This window comes from Rattus norvegicus, chromosome 7 (assembly GCF_021556685.1).
Source record: "Rattus norvegicus strain SHRSP/BbbUtx chromosome 7, alternate assembly SHRSP_T2T, whole genome shotgun sequence".
NCBI classification, from domain to species: domain Eukaryota; kingdom Metazoa; phylum Chordata; class Mammalia; order Rodentia; family Muridae; genus Rattus; species Rattus norvegicus.
Window position 1 is genome coordinate 107190441 of NC_141540.1, and position 20076 is coordinate 107210516.

Consider the following 20076-nt stretch of genomic DNA (forward strand, 5'->3'; position numbering starts at 1 on the left):
TGCTAGAAAGTAGCCCTTTGTGTTTCTTTTCTGAGGCTGGTTTCCAGAATCACTCCACCTCGTCACACATTCTGCCTCACTTCTTGTTTAAGCTCTTGAATACTCCAGAATACTGTGGACTGCCCATGCCATCTCAGAACCTGTTAGCCTCCTGTCAGTCTCACCTCCTCTCCTGACCTCCCAAGTCTCTGGTGTGAACAATTTGAGGCAAGGGTTAGACACATTTATTATTGTTACAGTTTGGATCTTAAATGGCCTCCAAAGACCGAGAGCCCCGGTTATGGGGTTTAGGATGATTCAATTCTGAAGGCTCTGACCTTGTTAGTGAATTAACACATTGATGGATTTGGAATTGCATGGCATTGGGTGATTAAAAACAAACAGTGAAGATTAGTGGAGAAAACAGGTCATAGTACGAGTGGTTGTTTGACTATTTCAGGTGTGACCCCATAGACTCGTGTTTGAATGTTCAGTTCATGGGAAGTGGCATGATTATGAGGTATGGCCTTTTTGGAGTAGGCGTGGCCTTGTTGGAGGAGTAGGTGTCATTATGGGGCAGGCTTAGAGCTCTCCTAAGCTCAAGCTCTGCCCAGTGTAGGAGACAGTTTCCTGCTGTCTATGAATCAAGATCGAGAACTCTCAGCTCCTCCAGCACCATATCTGCTTACAGGTTGCCATGTTTCCCACCATGATGATTATGGACTGACCCTCTGAAACTATAAGCCATTCTCAATTAAATGTTTTCCTTTATAAAAGTTGTCTTGGTCATAGTGTCTCTTCATAGCAATAAAACTAAGTCTCTATCTCTGTCTCAGTCTCTCTGCCTCTATGTCTCTGTCTCTTTCCCCCACCCTCGTGTGTGTGTGTGTGTGTGTGTGTGTGTGTGTGTGTGTGTGTGTGTGTGTGTTTATGCTCCATAAGAGTATCATCCCTGGCCTACCTGACCTCCATCCATCCATCTCCCCACCATCTTTCAACCTCCATGAAGAGAGCCACTTTGCCATGATGATCTGCCTCTATATAAGCTCTTAGGAATAGGACCATTATGACCATGGACTAAACACATAAGTCAAACTACATCTTGTTGTTAAAAGTTCATTATTCTCAGATGTTTGGTCCCAGTTATCTCCATAGTTCCAAATGAAGGTTTCTTGGGTAAGTGGACATCAGTGAGTGAGCAAGTGACCCATAGGCATTCCCATTAATTATGGCACAAGCAGTGTCATGGAGACTTATGGCATGTACAAATAGCAGAGGACAATAGGCCCATCCAGTTGCTTCCCTGATTAAAAATAAGGAGAAAACTTTGCAGAGCCCTTGTGAAACTCCACAGGAATCCTTCCCTTCTGAGCTACAGAGCAGCCCAGCAGAAACACATTCACTGCTGAGCAGTGTCCATGGGAGTCAGTGCTCAGGGATGATGTTTACAGAGGTGGTACACATGGTGGGGTGCATGACAGGGAGTAGGGCTGTGTGTTAGGCCCACCTTCAGCCAGAGCTTTCCACCCCTCTCCTTCATGACATTCTTTAGATGATCAAATATGGAACAGAGTCTGCTCATTAGGAGAAGGCAGAATACTTTACAACCCACTGGATAGCTTAAGAAGAGGTCTGAGGCGATGCTATTTTCTTGCCCAGATCTCACCTCTCCCACTTCCCTCTGCCTGTGTGATGGTGAGCAGCATTCGCTTCCTCTGTGAAGTAGACCAAGCAATAGGGTTGCTGCCTAGGACTGGTTTGAAGATTGACTGTGCCTTTCATGGACTTAGAGTCACACACAGCATGGACTCAGTAGACATAAGTTACTGAGACCATCAATTAGTTTTTAGCTGACTCTGGCTCTTCAACATGAGCCCCTCATCCATGGAAAGGGATGTGTCTTGAAGTAAAAAATATGAGACCATGCTACAGATGAAGGTATGCTAGGGTAAGTATCTGTAACCCAGGTCCAGCCAGGATACAGACACAGAAACAGGACTCTAGGCAGCCACCATACTTACATTTGGGTGTGTGGTGTTCACATACCACAGATGACCGAGAATGCCTTCCATGGAGACAGCCCAGCTGTCTCATCTGCTCCAAACAGCAGTGATGGGACAAACAGCACCTAAGACCAAGGAAGCCTTTTATTTGCTAGACTTCCCCACTGATCCAGGTCTTTTTTTCTCTACACTGCACAGGGTACTGAAATTTACCAAGGGTTCTTTTGTCAGAGTATGTAAGACTGGTTACTAAGTGCCCTAAAGGCTATTAAGGTCCTGTATAGCACCAGGGGGCAGCCTCCAACATAGCATCAACCATTTTGTGTATACCCAAATTTCTACATTTTTCTTTTCTTTTACCATGAGTTTTGATGGCAAATCCACCTGTCACCATACATTTCCAGCAGATGGGAATGAAGGGTTTTTTTTAAGAGGGGTGCCTCTTTAGTTTGCACAAATGTCCACAATAATGCAGTGACCCAACTGCATCCAACTTGCTATGTAATAGAACAGTTGGCTTCACATATATAGGTCACCTCCTTAACTCTCTACCTAAAAGAATATGGGAGCCATGAAGATCTGCATCCAACACAAGTCTCAGCATAAAGCAGGGCCCGAGTAAACTGAAGAGAATGAGTCACTGTCTTGTATTCAGATCCACCTTTCTGGCCTGATATACCAGGATCTTCAGTGTCTTCCTTGGCCAGATGATGTCTGTTGAACTCTTGTGAAGATGCCAGTCAATAGAGACCTATGATTATTCCTTAGAACGGCATTTTTAGCTAGCCACAGACCTTTAAAATCCACTGGATATACACATGGAGGGACCCATGGCTCCAACTGCATATATAGCAAAGGATGGCCTTGTCTGGCATCAATGAGAGGGGAAGCCCTTGGTCCTGTAAAAGCCTGATGCCCCAGTATAGGGGTATGATAGGGCAGTGGGGCAGGAGTGGGAGCACCCTCGTGGAGTCAGGGGAGGAGGGTGGAATGGGGAGGTTTGGGGAGGGGAAACTGGATAGGGGATAACATTTGAAATGTAAATAAGCAAAATAATAAAAAATTTTAAAAATATCCACTGGATAGCTGAAGAGGTTTCAGATCTAAGGCAATGCTGTTTTCCAGCCCACACCCCAACTTTCCAAATTTATTCTGTCTTTTACATAGGTTGTTTCCTCTGTGAAGTAAGAGTAATGGAACTGCCTCCTTGGATTTGGTCTGAGGATTAATTAATTAACTGCCTTTCAAGCAGTCTCCTCCTGGAGACCACTGCCCAACCAAGGGTGACCAGACTTGTAACTTGTTCTGAGCCATACAGCAGCCTTACCAATGTTGCCAGGAAGAATGATCCTACCTCACACGCACAGTACCTGAGGTCAATGTCTGACCCATTTTCCCCTACAGAGGAGCCATGCTATCTTACATGTGTATTTTCTAGGGTTACAGGGGTGGGGTGGAAAATGAATACTGGTTACAGCCTACAGTCAGTGTCATTAGGAATCATAAGTGACTTACATAATACATGGTAGTGAGATTATGTTCATGCAGAGCACGACATCAATATGACAAACTGCCATTCAGAGATTCCACCTAGAGCTTTTAGGTTTTAATTTCTTCCTGTAGATGTCAGAAAGCCATACCAACATTTTCCCAACCACTCAAATTTCATATTTTCATGTATTAGAAAGCACCCTCAGAATTGCCCCAAAATTTTCACATGAGATTTAATGGGCTGTAGAGGGTGCTGTTGGCTATGTCCCCATCTCACTGAAGAGTTCTGTGTACTCTGAAATCTTGACATTATTTAAGCTGTGCCTGTCATGAAGGACAGAGGGCATGCTATGGAACCTCATTATATAACCTCGTTATATATAATAATTGATACTGCTGTACCTTTTACTACTACAATTAAAATTTCAGTAGTGTCTTGTGAGAGCTTCTTTGGGGTCAGGGGTGGCCCTTGATTTCCTTCACTGAAAGCCTGAATGGCTATGCAGTAGAGAAAGAGCAAACAATCTTAGTGGTAAACACTATATGGGTATATGGGTGGATGATGGGTGGATGGATGGATGGATGGATGGATGGATGGATGGATGGATGGATGATGGGTAGATGGCTAGATAAGTGGACACGTGAATGGGTGAGCAAACTATAATCAATCTTCCAGATCCTATCAATTATGCTCTTGGAATACCCTTTCTACTCAGGGTGACTTTCATGTAATTGCTTATTTCATCAATATACTTCTGTCTAATTGGCTATCTGTTTCACTGGGAAATATCTTGTGGACAAGAGGTTTGGGCTTGTTTTGCTTTTATTTTTCTGTTTTGTTTACTATAATTATGTTTGTATCTCTACTACCTTGCTTGATACCTGGCATGCAAAAGTGCCCCCAGAGATATGAGCAGAATTTATATGTATGTGAATAGGTATATATGTGAAGTCAAGGAAATTCCCTGAAAAGTGGTGGTTATAAAATTTAGCAAATACACTTAAAAGTTGTTAAGAAGGCAAACATTGCCTTCTTCTGAGTTAACCAAATGCATACCCCCATTCTCTATGTAGGCCATTGCACAAGAGGTCAGTCTAGATTCATTCAAAATGTGTTAGCAAGCCAGCCTTTCTAAGATGCAGGACAGTCTGTGGTTATAATGAAACATCAAGAGATCTGGCCCAGGCTAACATGTCCCTTTACTAGAGGAATACTAACCTTAGCTACTCATTAGGAAAGTTGGTGTGTTATGTTATCATGCCAACCTGAGTGAGAACAGATGTCCAGAGCTCATTCTTTGAGAGACTTGGTGTAAACCCCAGTGCAGATGAGGGTCCTTACAGATATTAGCAACCTCCTTGGCCATTTGTGCCCTACCCTTCCCCATCCATACCTATCAAGGGTGTCCCTTGGCACTCCTCTTCCTTCTCTTCCACAGTAGCAGCCATAAGATTCAAATTCCTCTGGGCAGTGGGATGTTAGACAGAAGAGCATCTCTCCAAGGTGCAGCATGGCCTTCATGCTGCCCCCATCACCCAGATGCAGGAAGGCCAATCTGCCACAGGCTGGTTAAAAACACAGACTCTCAGGAGAGACAGGGCTGAGTTCCAAAGAGGAATGATGTTCCACATTACCTGAGAACTACTTTGGGTGGACCCCTAATCACCACTTTTGTGTGCCTTGTTCTCTTTGTTTCAGAGAAAAGCTCTTCTTCAGCTTCTGATGTTCTACTGATTTCCGTGTTAAATCTCCATAAGGAAAGGGATTCCTTAGAACTAAAGATGCTCTGTGGACCATACCTTATTGTTGAGATGATCCTAGCAGCTGGCAAGGCCTTAGCTATCCTCTTAGGCTTTGTAGGTGCATCATATTAGCAAACATGGTGGCTTTACATTTCAAGGCCCTGGCTTTTCTCCCCATGTTTCTGTCTCTCTGTCTTCCTCATACCCTTTCTCATCTGCTTGCAACTTTCATATGTATGACCCATAGCCCTGCACTGAAAGACATTGGGGTTTTCCCAGATGGGGACGGGAGACTCTTCCCAGGTCCTTTGGAAAAGCATCCAAGGGAGAGAGACAGGATGATCATTAATACCCACATATTTCATCCTTGTAGTTAGCTACCCACATACAATTTGGTTTTGGCCAAGATTCTGAATTCTAGGTCAGTAGCAGCAGTGATGAGAGGGCAGAGCCAGGAGGCAAAAAAGCCTGGTTCTTGCCCCGTCTCAGCCTCAGCAGCTGGGTGGCAAAGGTAAATTTTGTATCCTTGAGCCTCAAAGAGCTTATCTAGTAAGGGGTGGGAATAATGCCTTCTACTTGCACCAACAGGACATGGTCATAATCTATAAGGTGACTTAAAAGGCTTTGTTAACAGATAGCTATAATATACCAAGTATCAGGAGGCCATACACTCCGAGATGCTGGCCCTCACCTACCTTTTCCAGTTGTTTCCCGAGAACTATTGTCAACAGACGATACTTCCAACCTCACTGACTTAATGCCAGCAGAACCATGGGTTGTACCTTTAGCTATGGCAATAATCTCTGCAGATCCTGAAAATATACAGCTTGATCATCGAGAGTTAAAGAATCACTCAGAGACACTTGCAGATGAACACATACATGGTCAAGGCCAAATGCAGACAGAGACTCTCGAAACATTGCCATAGAAGAAGCATGCACCTCACATTGTGTTTTCCGACATAGAGGAAGATTCTTAGACACTCACAAGTTCTATATGAGTACCTCCAAGTTTCTAAACTTAGCACTGCTGGGATCCTGGGATAAATCATCTGCATGTCAGCTCATGGCTGTGAACGGTGGGGGTTTTTCAGGCCTGAGATTGTATTATGTTTACAGAATTGTACACCTACCACAGGACACATCTAGAGGCTCAAAGCAAGTAAAGATGCAAAGAGAAGGAGAGAAAATATAATCTGCCACATGGCAAGCAGAGTCCCCATCCTTAAACCTTAAATCCTTGACTTTCTTGTTCAAATACTGCAGCTGTTTCTCATATTCAAGATTATGTCAAGGTCCTTCGTCCCACTTGCAGGCTCCCTGTTTGCATCCTTTGCCCAGTAAAGGTGCTTGGGGCAAGGTGTGGTTGTTTGAATGAGAATGGCTCTTATGTTTAAATACTTGGAATTGTTTGTGTAAGATTAGAAGGTATGGTATGCATGAGGAGGTATGTCACTGGGGGCAGGCTTTGAGGTATTTATGATTGGCACCATTTTGAATTAGCTCTGTTTCTTGCTTGCTGTTTGAAATGGGAGCTCTCCACATTTGCTGCTGCTCCAGTCACCTACCACCTGCTACCTCTATGCTGTCATCATGGACTCTAGCCCTCTGATATTGCAAGCCCCAAATCAACTCTTCTACAAGTTTTCTTTGTTAATGGTGTATCTCAGCAATAGGAAGGTTACTAAGACAAGAGGCTACTAGAAAATACTTTGAGTATTAAAAGTATCTGATTTTACATAGTGGAATGACAGTTGATTTTAAAGGAGAAATTAAATGTAATTTTACAAACACATCTTTACCTGAGACCTTCTCATTGCTTCCTGTTAATGTGTCTTTTAATTCCACATTTGTACTTTATGGAGGAATGTAGAGACATATTTTTTCAATCCCTTCTTCCATTTAGGGCTTGGTCCAAAGCTCTTTTGGAATGCATTTATTTCAGAAGTTTATATATACAAAGGCAGAGGGAGTTAAACGTCCTTACCGGGACTTGATGTGGTCCTAGAAGCTTGTATATCTTGAAGATCTTGGACAGATTCTACTCAGAAGAGAAGACAGACAGAATGAGTGTCAACTCTACCCTATGTGCCCTGGTCTCTGGAGGCATAGCTCTGGGCCCAGAATGACCTGAACTGCTCCCACTCTGAGATTTCTAGGACAGCTGATGTTATCAGAGTCACCAGGGGACTAAAAGGAACCCTGAGACATGCTTGTTGGCAAATGTCCCAGCACTTTGCAAGACGGGGAAATTGCAGAAAGGCTTTCAGACTGGGTGTTATGCAGAAATTGGAGGGGGGAATACTGAAAGAAAATGAAATCATGTATTTTAAAAAATCAGTAGGCAGTCCAGGAGATTGGAATTGCATGTTCTTGTTTACTCTAGGAGAGTAGTTGAGCCATGAGTCCTTCTTAACTCTTACAAAGCTCCTATTGTGTTTCAAAATATATTTTGTTCTTCTGCCTCACTTAATGGCAGCTCACAAGTAGGGGTCTCCTGCTCACTCCTCTCACTTTTCTTTGAGAGATGAGAAGACAAATATACAAGAGAGTTAAGACACTCCTCAAGAATTATGAAGTTAGGTAGTGGTGAGATGAAAAGTCATGATAGCTGAGGTCGAAATTCAGGAACTATGCTAAGTCCCAATTTCACTTCCCACTGTACCAAACAGAAGAGTGACAGCAGCTTAAAGAGTATAAGGGTGGGGAAGCACTGACTTCAACTTAACATACTTGTGGATGAAGACAAAGTGTTGAATAAAACTCAGGCTTGGGAGCTAACTTGTGTGAGCACAGTTGCCACATCAAATGGACATCTGGACCATCCTGTGTTGGGACAGACTGATCTTTTCAAAGCAAAACCTGCCAGCTCAGACCCAAGGCGTTCTGAACTAACACATCCTGGGTGAGTGATAACCCTCTCACATTTTCTTTTTCATAGGGTAATAACAGGATTCCTGGGAAAGTGGGGGAATCCAGGGTATCTATCTGGTAACTAATGCCTACACATTGAAGACCTTCAGTGATGGTACTTCCCATCAACAAGTATTCACTTACTTATTCATTCTGAGTAACTAGTGAATAATTATTGTCAGTTGCTTGCACTCATTATGGTAGTTTGAATATGCTTGCCGTAAAAAGCACTATTAGGAGGTGTTGGAATAGGTGTGTCACTCTGGGCATGGGCTTAAGACCCTCATCCTAGCTACCCAGAAGCCAGTTGTCTCCTGTTTGCTTTCGGAAAAGATGTTGAACATTCAGCTCCTCCTGCACCATGCCTGACTAGAAGCTGCTATGCTCCTGCCTTGGTGATAATGGAATAAACTTCTGAACCTGTAAGCCAGCCCCAATTAAATGTTGTCCTTATAAGAATTGCCCTGATCATGGTGTCTGTTCACAACAGTAAAACCCTAACTAAGATGCTCATTAATAAAGAAATGGTTGCTAATCACCACAAGCATGTATGGGTAAGTCAGGTTCACCAACTAAAATTTGGCCAAGATAGTTTTAGGTTTTATGGTCATGCTTGCATTGAATTCAGAGCTGAGGCTACCTCACCATGTATTTCTGGCTGAGTGACAGAGATTTTAAGATTCCTGAGCTTTAGTGTCCTATATAGTATAAAAATGGGCATCGTATTTCTCCTGGATCCCTGTCCAATAATAACCACTGAAAAAGAACACATGGATTTGGATAGCATCTCCACTGTGCCCTATGCCTCCCTCTTGGATGCTAGCTTCAGCTTACTTGTCCTGGAGAGTGTTGTTAGTGTGTCTGCTCTTCTCTCACCCGCCACTGTGGAAAGGAGACATCATTTCATTATGGATCAGTAAAACAGATCGTAAGGACAGAAAAATTCAGTCTCTCTGAGGGAGAGCTCTGTAGAGTGACTGTGCCAAGAGCTACTCAAATATTTAGTATGCTTACTAAATTTGGATTTCAGATGAGCAACACATGACTTTTGGGCATAAGTGTATCCCAAGCAAGACTTGGAGGGCACATTAAAATATATGTGTTGTCCATCTGGACAAACCTGAAGCTGTGCCTCTGGGCCAGCCTGCAGCATTGTATCTCTGGTCCTCCGGATGTGAAGACAGGGGGCAGGAGAAAGCTGAGGGAGAGGAAAAGGGGTCCTTGCTCAGAAAGGACCAGGGCCTCTTAAAATTACTTGGCTCCATAACAAAGCAGGCAGGGAACATTTAGGGGAACTAATGTCATAAGCCAGTGGAGTGGCACAAATGGACATGGTGGTTAGGTCACATGTTGCTTCATGCTTACCTTCTCCTGACTGGGCTATCTGACTGGTGTCTGTGGGCTTTTCAGGAACCCCTGGGAAAACAGAGCCCCCAACCACAATGACACCACAATTCCTTGTAAAAACAAAACCTCAAGGGCTCCAATCTGAGCAGGCTGGGGACTAAGGGGCCAAGAGAGGAAGGATCTAAGAAGAATGTCACCGTGGAAGCATTATCCATTCTAGCTGAGGGTTCCCTGGCTCTCATTTTCCTCTGGGAGCATGGGCTACCCAGCACTCCAGACTTAGGAAGAATCCCAGCCACTGCTGGATTCTGGTGGAGGAAAGTGCTATCTGAGACAGGAAGTGAAGGCAGTGAGGGGCCTATGGATCCTGAAGGTGTTCCAATATGAAAAGACTTTTGCTAAGAAGATAGAGCAAAAATGATAGAAACACTAAGAGTACTGAATGTGGAAGGTACACAGAGATACACATATGTACACACATCTTTTATACACTACACCTTCATGCATTCACCCAACGCATACATACACACTCACTCCTATGCAGGCACCATTGGTAGCCAGGCACACACACACACACACACACACACACACACACACACACACACACACACATTCTCTTCATACCTATGCACGGTCCCCACTTATATCCACCCTGCTACACACCAACCCTCACACTGTGGCTTGCTCCTCAAGAAAATTGCACAATTTGAGAAAGGAGACCTTGGCCCAAGGAAAGGATACATGAGATGCCAAAGTGACAGTGGCCCCATCCATGGGTGCCTAAAGGTATTGGGAATGAGAGTGAAGGGAACTCTGATGGACAAGTAAACCTGTTCTTATTGTTTTCATAAGACCCATATTTTAGAGTAAGAATTATGAATTATATAAGTCCCACGAAAACTCACAGAACAAACAACCTCTCCTTCTGAAAGAGTCACTTGAGTTAGGCTATGTTTTCTGCTCAGGCTCTGGGGAGGTGAGGAGGAAATTGGGAGAGAAGAAGCAGGATCCACTTCAGGAAGACCTAATAGCGAGGAAGTCAGGGAGTGGGAGCCATCTTCATTTGAACCTGAGATGCTGCCCCAGTCCTGATATGTTCCAGTCCTCTGACCACACAGAGAGAGAGGGTGGACTCTGTACCCTCACCAGATTAATTCACATTCACCACTAGCAAGGGTAGAGTTGCACTAGCACCCTTTGATACTGGATATTTGTATTAGTCTCTTAACAAAGGGAGGCAGAGTCAATGTCTTTGGTGGCTACAGCCTCTGTGAGCCCGGTCTCCACAAGAGATGCCTGTAGCAGCTGCTACCAACACAAGTCCTCTACAGTCCAGAAAGAACCAGCTATGCTGAGAACTTTACCTCTAGGCGGCGGTGTCACAGCCTTCCCACTAGTTGTCTCTGTAAGAAAACACATGGGGATATAGATAAAGCAGTGGGCTTGGAAGTGGAAGGGCTGTACTTGTTATCTGAAGACACCCACTGCAGCTCCTGCCCACTCCTCAGCCCTCCTGCAGGGTTTAGGCCCATCTGTCCCACCTGGAGTCTGAACCAGGCAGAAGGAAGCATCCAGGAAATTCAGGGAAGAGTTGATGCCAGACTGAGCCAGGCATTCCACGGCAGCCTTGTCACAGGTACACAGAAGGCGCTCACAGGGATCCTCGGACTCTGCATACAGCAAGGGCAGAGCAAGGTAGAAAGATCAAACTTGGAATCCCAATAGGCAATGGTTTTTCCAACACAGGGCTCCTGATCTGAGCTGTCCAAACTTGCTCCCCCTGAAACTTTCTAATGACAGTGTCACCTCTTTCGTTTAGTGGATCCAACTTGGAGGTCCTCCACACACTATATGTCTCACATGTCCAAAGCACCAGTCTGCTGTCCTGGTTCACTTGTATCCACTTTGGGAACTGGCCACATCCCTACAAACTATCTACCACCATCTTCCAACCACTCATGTCAGTGGCCCCTAGACTAGGCTTCCCAGTTCTGTCATCTACTGTCGTGAAGAACCTAGAATATGTCAAGGGCTAGAACAAGATGATAGGGGCGTCTCAGTGGTACAAAGAACGTATCTAGCATATGAAAGGCCCTGGGTGCCATCCTTAGGGATATTAAAAAAAAACAAAAACAAAAACAAAAACAAAAAAACCCCAACAACAACAACAAAACCAAAAACACTTGAAGTATGTCTATTAATTCAGAACCTCTTTCTGACCTTCCAGAGTCATCCAGGGAGTTCATGGCCATGGCCTCCATTTCTCCTTGGATGTCATCTTTCCCCACACTTCTTGCCACTCTCCTCTGTTTCCTATTCCACACTGGGCGCCTCAGTCCTGTACATGTTCTGCTTGCTCGCTTTTTACCCACACAGCCATTTAGAGTAAGAATCGCTTACTACCTCTTTAAATCTTTGCTCAAAGAAGCCTTTACTCCCCTTCCTGTTTAAACAGAGTGCCACTCATCCCACCCTGCATCATCTCCCTGACCTACATAACTCCAGTCACTAACATATTTGCAGTGTCTGACTACCATGCTTTGAATGTGAAATGACCTGCAGAAACTCATGCGCATTATTACCTGGTTTCCACTGATGTCATTGTTTTGGTAGAGCATGGTACAATTAGAACGTCTAGCCTTGTTAGAGGAAATGGATCATTGAAGGTCTGTTGAGGACCTCAACCCTCCAGGTGTGCTATGAATGTTTCCATCTTAAGATTAGAACAACCATGATAATCCACACAAGACCTTCACAAGATTAGACCTATCAAATTTCCTCCAGAGAGAGGAGGGAGGGTTCATGAATTGGGGGCTTACAAGGAGATGCAGGAGAGCACTCAGGAGATTCTCTAGGAGATCAGCAGTTGCAGGAGACCCTGTTTCTGTCTGCCGTGATACAGAACCAGTTAAAAATTGCTGGATGAAAGACAGATCTTCAATGGAGTCCTTAGAACTTGCCAATGTTCCTGTAGATCCCAATTAAACTCACTGGTTCACTAACTAGGCTTGGGTGGAATTATTCTTGGGTCTATTGTTGGTGCCCTGTCAGAGGTATACAGATGTTTATTCATCTCCCCATTAAAAAATTAGTATAGTAAGATACTAGTCTGGCTCTGCTTCTAGCCTGAGTGTTCTGCTTTCAGACTGATGCCATATATATATAACCAACTGCTTTGTTCTCCTGATGCCACAGCATCCACTTCCACTGCTATGCTTTCCCCACTACTGTGGACTTTGTACTCCGACCCTGAAGCCAACTTCAAGCTTTCTAAGTTGTTCCTATCAGATACCCTGTCAATGGGTGACAAAGGTAACTATGCACTGACCATGCAGAGAGACGTGCAGAAGGTCAGGAGGCCCCTCACATGGTTGCAGACATCAAAGTATCTGTTTGCTGCACGCATGAATGGATGTCCTTTTCTCCTTCCACTGGCTTCTCTGCCCTCCTCCTTCCAGTCCCTCCCTCTATCTACTGTTAGTGCCCCAGGCTCCACAAGGCTGTGGACCTGGACTTGGGAGTCACTGGGGCCTGCTTCAACGTCTGCCTCTGCAACTGAGCACCTCTGACTTTAGCCAGGTTGTTGAGTCTCTCAGAACTTTCCTTCTCTTGCCTGAAAAATTAGAACAGTGGTTTCCATGTAACAGGTTGTTGGGAGGGACGATCAGAGTTGCTGTGCATGAAGACCAAAGTCTCTATCAGGCACACGGGAGACTAGCTAAATCTAAAACCTTGACCTGCAGGACTCTCAGCACTCCATGCCTTGGCCTATATGACTTCATCCAGAGCTGCCTAGACATGTGAAATAATATTCCTAGAGTCTCATGGTAAGCAAGGTGCTCACACAGGAACACAAGCTTTGCACCCACTTCTTACAAAAAGCAGCCACCGCCAGCCTGACCCCCTCACCTCTATTTCTACCTCCACACAAGACCATAAGTTCTACTATACACCAGCCACTGCATCACTTCTGAAGCAGGCTTAATGTAATTTCCATAACATGTCTTTGAAAGGATGCTTTTCTCCTTTCTGTTCCGTAGTTAAGGGAAGTTAAGGAATTATTCCACTGTTGCATGGTGCATAGATCGCAAACAATTTGCCACTTACTACAGTTGCCACAAGTATAAATAAATTATAAATCAGAGGATAGTCCAATAAACTGTTTCAATCATAAAAAAAAGCAGTCATTGCACATTAACTGCATGTGAACCACAAATGCATCAATCAATTATGTATCCACAATGGCATTGTTGTCAGAGCGGATGGTTCCCATGTGGATCACGTGGGCATTTTGTGCCCCTGCTCTGGGAGGCCTGAAAATGCTCACCACATGTGATCTGTTTGCTGATGCAATCCACATCTGCACTGAGCTTGGCAGGGTCCTGGAGACAGTCCATCTCAACAGCTTCCTCATAGCACCTGCGATGCTGGAAGCAGCAGCTAAGGCAGGTCAGGCAGGATCAAGAGAGACGGTGGTTAGGATCCAGACAGGCAGGAATGGTGGGATCATATTGATGTCTCGATGGTACCAGCACTGATCTGTTTCAATACTCAGCAGGTGTGCACATGCGCACACAATGCCCTCGCGCCACCTGCCATCCTACATGCTCCAGATGGAAGCGTGCGTCACCCATGCCCAACGTGCAGCCGTACGTGGTGAGCCACATGGCCCCGGATCTCAGCTGGAGAGCGTAGTGTGGAACGGTCCAGGGAAGGTGAAGATGGGCTTGTACCATGTACGGCATGTCTGAGCACTGGTTTCGGATGCTACTTTCGCTATTGTCAACACATTCTGTATCCATTGAGTCAGTTTTAAGAGCAGAAGTTGCCCTTGTCCATCTGTCTGTATCACTCTTTTTAGCCTCAGGCAGGAGCTGACTTCTCTAAAAATAATCTACCTTTGCTAGAGATTTCACGGGCACCTCTATGACTTGCTTAAAATAACCAGTGGTGACAAAGGCAAGGCCATTTTGTAGGGTAATTTCACACCCCCAAATAAAGAAACCAACACTAAAAGTCAGCTATGATAGTACCTATCTCTCCTCTCACTGGAGAGGCTTTAAGGTTACAAGTTCAAGACTAGCCTGGGCTATGTAGGAAACTCTGCCTCAAGAAGGCAGAGAAGGAAAGGGAAGAAAAGAGGGATCGGATGAAGAGAAGAAAAGAGGGCCATCAGGATGAGAAAGAGGGGCTGGGTTAGCATTTAATCAGGGTCAAGGTGAGAGATATCCTAGAAACTATGCAGAAAACAGAAAGTGACAAACACTAGTCAGTGAGCCAGGGAGTTTCAGTTTCCTATATGCGGATTCCTGTGTGAGATATACAAGCCCTCTTGCAGCACAAGTGGTTTCCATATTGCAAAACTGTCTCTCTCCCACCATGTGGATGAGTGAGAGGTCCACATGGGATATGTGAGATGATAAGCAAGTGAGGAACAGGAAGGGAGCTCATGTTCTGTGGGCCAGTCAAGAATGTATCAATCAGAGTAGTGTCTGTAAACAGTAGCTTGGATTCTGTGAAACGGTGATATTAAAGAGAACATTAAAGGTAACATTTTAATGCAAATATGCAGCTTCTTTCTGTGTGTGCAAGCAGGACTTTCAGGACCCAGGGGCCCAAGGGACTGCTATGAGGTTACACAGTGAGATGTGACAGAGTATCTAGTATATATCAATTCTGAGGAAAATATAGGCGACAGTTAATGCTCAGGGTGGTTCCAAAGATCGAACACAGAACAAAATCTCAGCTAGAGAAAAGCGGGAACTAAGGAAGTCTGTGGTCTTTGGTTGTAAATAGGGGAAACCTCAGACTTCAGGAGAGTGTGGGAGGTTCCAAGGCTCCAGCTTGATTCATTGAGAACTCAAGTGTCTGAAGACCATGGAACGGAGACAGCCTTTCAACGGTCACTGGCTTACAGACTGCAGGTAAGAGCTACTGCCTCTCTTACAGAGAGAGTTGTGGGTGGCTATCCACTGCCTTTCTCTGAGGTCTTAGGCCACAGGAAGAGGAAGGATGAGACCTCACTTGTACTAGCAACCTTGGTGTTCAAGTTCGGGGTGTAGGGAGCTGTCGATCGGGGCTCTGCAGCTGTACAAACTCCAGTAAGCACCAGGGATTTGCCTTGGGCAAGTTACTTACCTACTTTTAAAAATGAATGTTTCATGAGTCTCATAGTAAGAGCCGATACCTTTGAGTATTCCGAGAACTGGAGCATTTCCAAGTAATGTTCCTCTAGTGACCCTGCTGTGGATGGTAAGTCTGGAGATCAGGGCTCAGGCACAAACCCAGTCCTGGGCCTAGGGAGGAATGGATGTGCTGCCTAGGAAGTCACAATGGGAACTATAGCATGGGTCAGGACTTGGAGTTGGGCTGGCAAAGGAGTTCCTGATTATCACCGCCATTTCCTCAGAGGGAATGAGGACGATGTTTATTGCTGCTTTTGTTACAGTGGCTAACATTTGCAGAGCCTTCTCTGGGCACTGGACATGTATAGCACATCTCCACCTCCCCTGAGTGCTGCTTGGCAGGTGTGACCATTACTGTGAACATTTACATATGCAGACTCTGAAAAGCACAGCTCTATAACCTGGCCAAGACCACCCAGCAAGGTGACACTGTGTGATGCTCACAGAAACAGTGGAGAACATTGAAACAAACAAAACATGCCGGGGTATGATGACCTTGGATATATTTTTTTCATCTTGCCTAAGGAGGAATTATTGGATTTAAGAAACATCCATTTCAATAAACAACAACAGGGAATCAAGGTATGTAAGTTCAAGATGGAAACAATCTGTCTTCCAGGGTTTTGGAAACACCCACCCCATTAACCAACATGGACAAAGTAACTGAAATTAGATTCAGCCGGCTAGTCCACCTTGGGGACACAGGTCCTTTGATCATTCTTTCTGGATAGGAGACAGTGATGAATGACTCCTTTATTTATCTGACTCCTTGTTTTCTTGGGTGTTCAAAGCATTAAAGGAAGCAAGAATGAGGGACCTAACAGAAAATTATGTTCTCAGAAATGGACCTGGCCTCACAAGCCCTGCAGAACCAGTCTTTCCCATCCCAGTGTCAACTCCCTGACTCTGGTCCCTAAAATGGAAAACTAGCCCTTTGCTCTAAATACAACACATATCTTCTCCTGAAGGTTTGGAGGTGGGAATAGTTTATAGTTTATTGTTTAACTGTGAAGCTATTATTCTATGTCAACCAAGAATGTATCCTTTTTATCTGTCTTTAAGCTATGAAAAATTGTTAAAGGTTGGTCACTTCCTCAGTACTGGGAGCACAAGGAAAGAGCATAATGAACTCCCAACTTAGAGGGCAATGTGTGGAGTACAGAGACAGATCCTGTGTTCACACTTGCTTATGTAGCACATACAAGCAAGGGAAGATTTGGAGAACAGAGAACCAAGGCAACTGGAAAAGGATGTCTTTTAAGAAATGCCAGGGCCAAGTATGAGCTGTCTAACATGGGGATTCCAAAGAGATCCTGTCCTGCCTTCGCTTAGCCTACCCACACAAATGAAAAAATGTACATGTCCTGTGGCATTTCATTTGGGGCTCAGGATAATGCCAGAGGGATAGGACATTAATTATGGAATAGACTTCAGATCCAGGTTCAGTTTTCTATTTCTGAGTGCTTTCTGTTGCTGGTGCTGTTGCCATAGTTACAGCCAATCTTACTACTCTACTAGCCCTGTTCCTCCTGTGCTATGGCTGCTGCTATTGCTGCTATTACTCCAGTGGTATTATTGTCAGTATTGATACTGCTATAGCTACCTCACTACAGCCATTGCTACTGTTACTGCTTCTACGAGCCCAGTTTTGCTTCCATGGTTACTGCTACCCTTGAGCACCTCATGACTAGGCACAGTCACAAGGCCTCCTTCAGTTTGTATTTAATCATTTAATCCAACATAGTGACTCTGAAGTAAGCATTAAAATTACCTTCATTTTTAAAGCTAAAGAAAATGGGATGTAAGCAAGTTAAGTAACTGAGTAAGGAGCAGTGAATGGGAATTGCTGAGTCATGGATAATTGTACTTGAATTTGAAAACATAGCAGCAGATTTCCCAAGTCAGTGAATAGCTCAGTCGGATCTGCTACTCCCATGCCTGTTGACCACACCCTTGTTAAAGCTTGCCATTCTTAGGTTTCAGTTGTCTTTGCCCACCTTGCTACTTTGCTCAAGGGTGCAGTTTCCTTGTCCATAGGGATGGAGCACATCTTTGGTGGCCATGCACGTTTTCTTGCACTCTACACTAAGGCAGGACTAGTGTTTTTATTATCTTAGGCACAGCACGCATGGGTTGTTGCTGTTTATATTTATTGAAGGTTGAATAGCAACCTCCATGGCTGCTTTTTGTCTAGTTGGCAGAAATGCACTGGATAAGGCTTCCACGTTCCACCTCAATGTATCTTGTGTCAATAGGGCTGTGATATATAAAAAGGATCTTATGGTTATTAATTCAGGAAACCTCATCTTAGAACAACATAGACAATATAGTTGTCATGACAGAGGCTCTTGATACCCATCTACAACATCACTATTTACACTGCACTATGAAGAGATGAGTGTCTGCTACCCTCCAGTAGGTAACATAATTAGATCTCTCCCGAGTCTCTCCTCCAGGTCTCTCTCTCTATTTGTTCTATCCAAGGTGTCCTTAGGCTATGGTTTATACTCACCTATCAGACTCATCCAGAGGCAGCCCTTCCATCTCAAACCTGCAGGCACAACCATAGTCTTCAAAGTCCCGGGGACAGAGGCCAGCCACACACCTCATACTGTTTACAAACTGGAGCAGCAGAGGGAAGTTGGTGAAGACAGCCTGCAGCCAGGTGAAGTGAGAGCCTAGACAGTCTGTGGGTGGGGAGAGCAGGTCATGGTGGGCACAGGGAACCAAGTGCACAAGGAGTTCCTTCCTTGGGACTTCCTGCCACCCTGGCTGATGGGACATCCTGAATGTAGTTACTATATGCTGTGCAGTCAATCAAAAACAGGTATATAGCCCCAGCCATGGTCCACCCATCTGACCTCTTCCTTACTGATGAAACTGAAAAGGTCACAGGAAAATGAGCCCATTTGCAAAGTTTCTGAGTGAATTTCACTATTATTCTTAGCCAGTGACTAGACCAGTGTACCTTCATGATAGTTACTGGACTCTGACCTAATACATCTCCCAGATCTGGGCTGAGAAAGACTGGGGAGATGGCCCAGCTCCTAAACTGCTTGCATTTTCAGAATTCATATAATGTCAAGGGGGTATGGCCAATCCCTGTAATTCCAGCCTTAGAGAGTAGAGCCAGTAAATCTCTAGAGCACGCTGACGAGTGGGACTATGCCTATTGGTGAGCTCTCCATTTAATAGAGTTACCCTGAGTCAGAGAACAAGATAGGAAGCACTTGAGGAAGAACATTAATATTTAAAACATCAATATTGGGCCTCTGTAGGCATATGCATATATGCACACTCATATACACTTTACCACTTGCCAATATACACACACACATGTACATACCACATGCATGCATACATATCTACATCTACATATCTACATCTACATACACACACACACACACACACACACACACACGAAAAAAAAAACCCAAAAGAAAACACTTCTTGCATATACAAAGTTCATGCACTCATCTTGCTATATTCAGACTGTTGGATGAGCCTATGTATACAGCAAGGACACACACAGTCCACAGAATCAACTAATCAGGGTTCAGAGGGGCTCATAGAAACTGAGGTGACAGTTGTGGAGCCCACATGGCCTGATCTAGGTCCTGTGCACATATGTTATGATTGGGTAGTTTGTGTTCTAGTGAGACTCTTAACAGTGAGAGTAGATTCTGTCGCTGACTCTTCTCTGCTTTCAAGACCCTTTTCCTCTTATTGGGTTACCTAGTCCAGCCTCAGTATGAGGGGAGGTGCCTAGTCTTACTGCAATCTAATATGTCATGTTTGGTTGGTATCTATGGGAAGCCTGTACTTTTTGGAAGGGAAACATAAGAGTGGATTTGGAAGAGAAGTTGGGTGGGGGCTGGAACTTGGAAGAGATGAGGAAGGGGAAACTATGATTGGTATACAATATATGAGAGGAGAATAAATTAAAAAGAAAAAAGAAAAGTATGACATGCCTTTATGATCTATGGAATAGTTAGTTTGCTGAGCGAATTTCTATTGGCTTGGTGATGGAACTATAACATTATAAGCCAGTGTACAGAGCAGAAGTGGAGCACAAGCAGACACGCAGTATTTAAGCATGTAGTCTGCACCAGAAACTGCACTGGATATTTCCAATTGTTCCACAATAGCTCATGCATGTGGTATATAACAAAGCTTTTGTTTTCAGTGCGATAAACTTCACAGAAATCCTGCCAGGTAAGCGCTGTTATGTTGTCTCCACAGAGGTACAGGCAACCAATAGTCAGAAACATGCTCAGATCACCAGCTGATGATCTACCTTCAAGTACACAGCGCACAAACTGGTAAGAAAAAACACTGCTTGTTTCAACTTTAAACCTCAAGCTTCATGTTCCCTTCCTCTCCTTTCCAGATGAGAGGGCAATTTCATGTTGAAGG

At 44.4% G+C, this 20076-nt stretch overlaps 1 protein-coding gene across 1 annotated transcript in view; it reads right to left on the bottom strand.

The window, feature by feature from the left end:
• Oc90 (otoconin 90) overlaps positions 1-20076 on the bottom strand; it is a 33391-nt gene that overhangs the window by 676 nt on the left and 12639 nt on the right. The window contains exons 5-14 of the mRNA NM_001134765.2: positions 18173-18347; positions 13803-13915; positions 11017-11145; positions 10840-10878; positions 9494-9544; positions 8963-9010; positions 7203-7256; positions 5912-6028; positions 4868-5039; positions 2001-2107 (exon numbers count right to left, since the gene is read on the bottom strand). Coding sequence (NP_001128237.2) covers positions 2001-2107; positions 4868-5039; positions 5912-6028; positions 7203-7256; positions 8963-9010; positions 9494-9544; positions 10840-10878; positions 11017-11145; positions 13803-13915; positions 18173-18347 — 1005 coding nt within the window. The remainder of the gene's footprint in view (positions 1-2000; positions 2108-4867; positions 5040-5911; positions 6029-7202; positions 7257-8962; positions 9011-9493; positions 9545-10839; positions 10879-11016; positions 11146-13802; positions 13916-18172; positions 18348-20076) is intronic.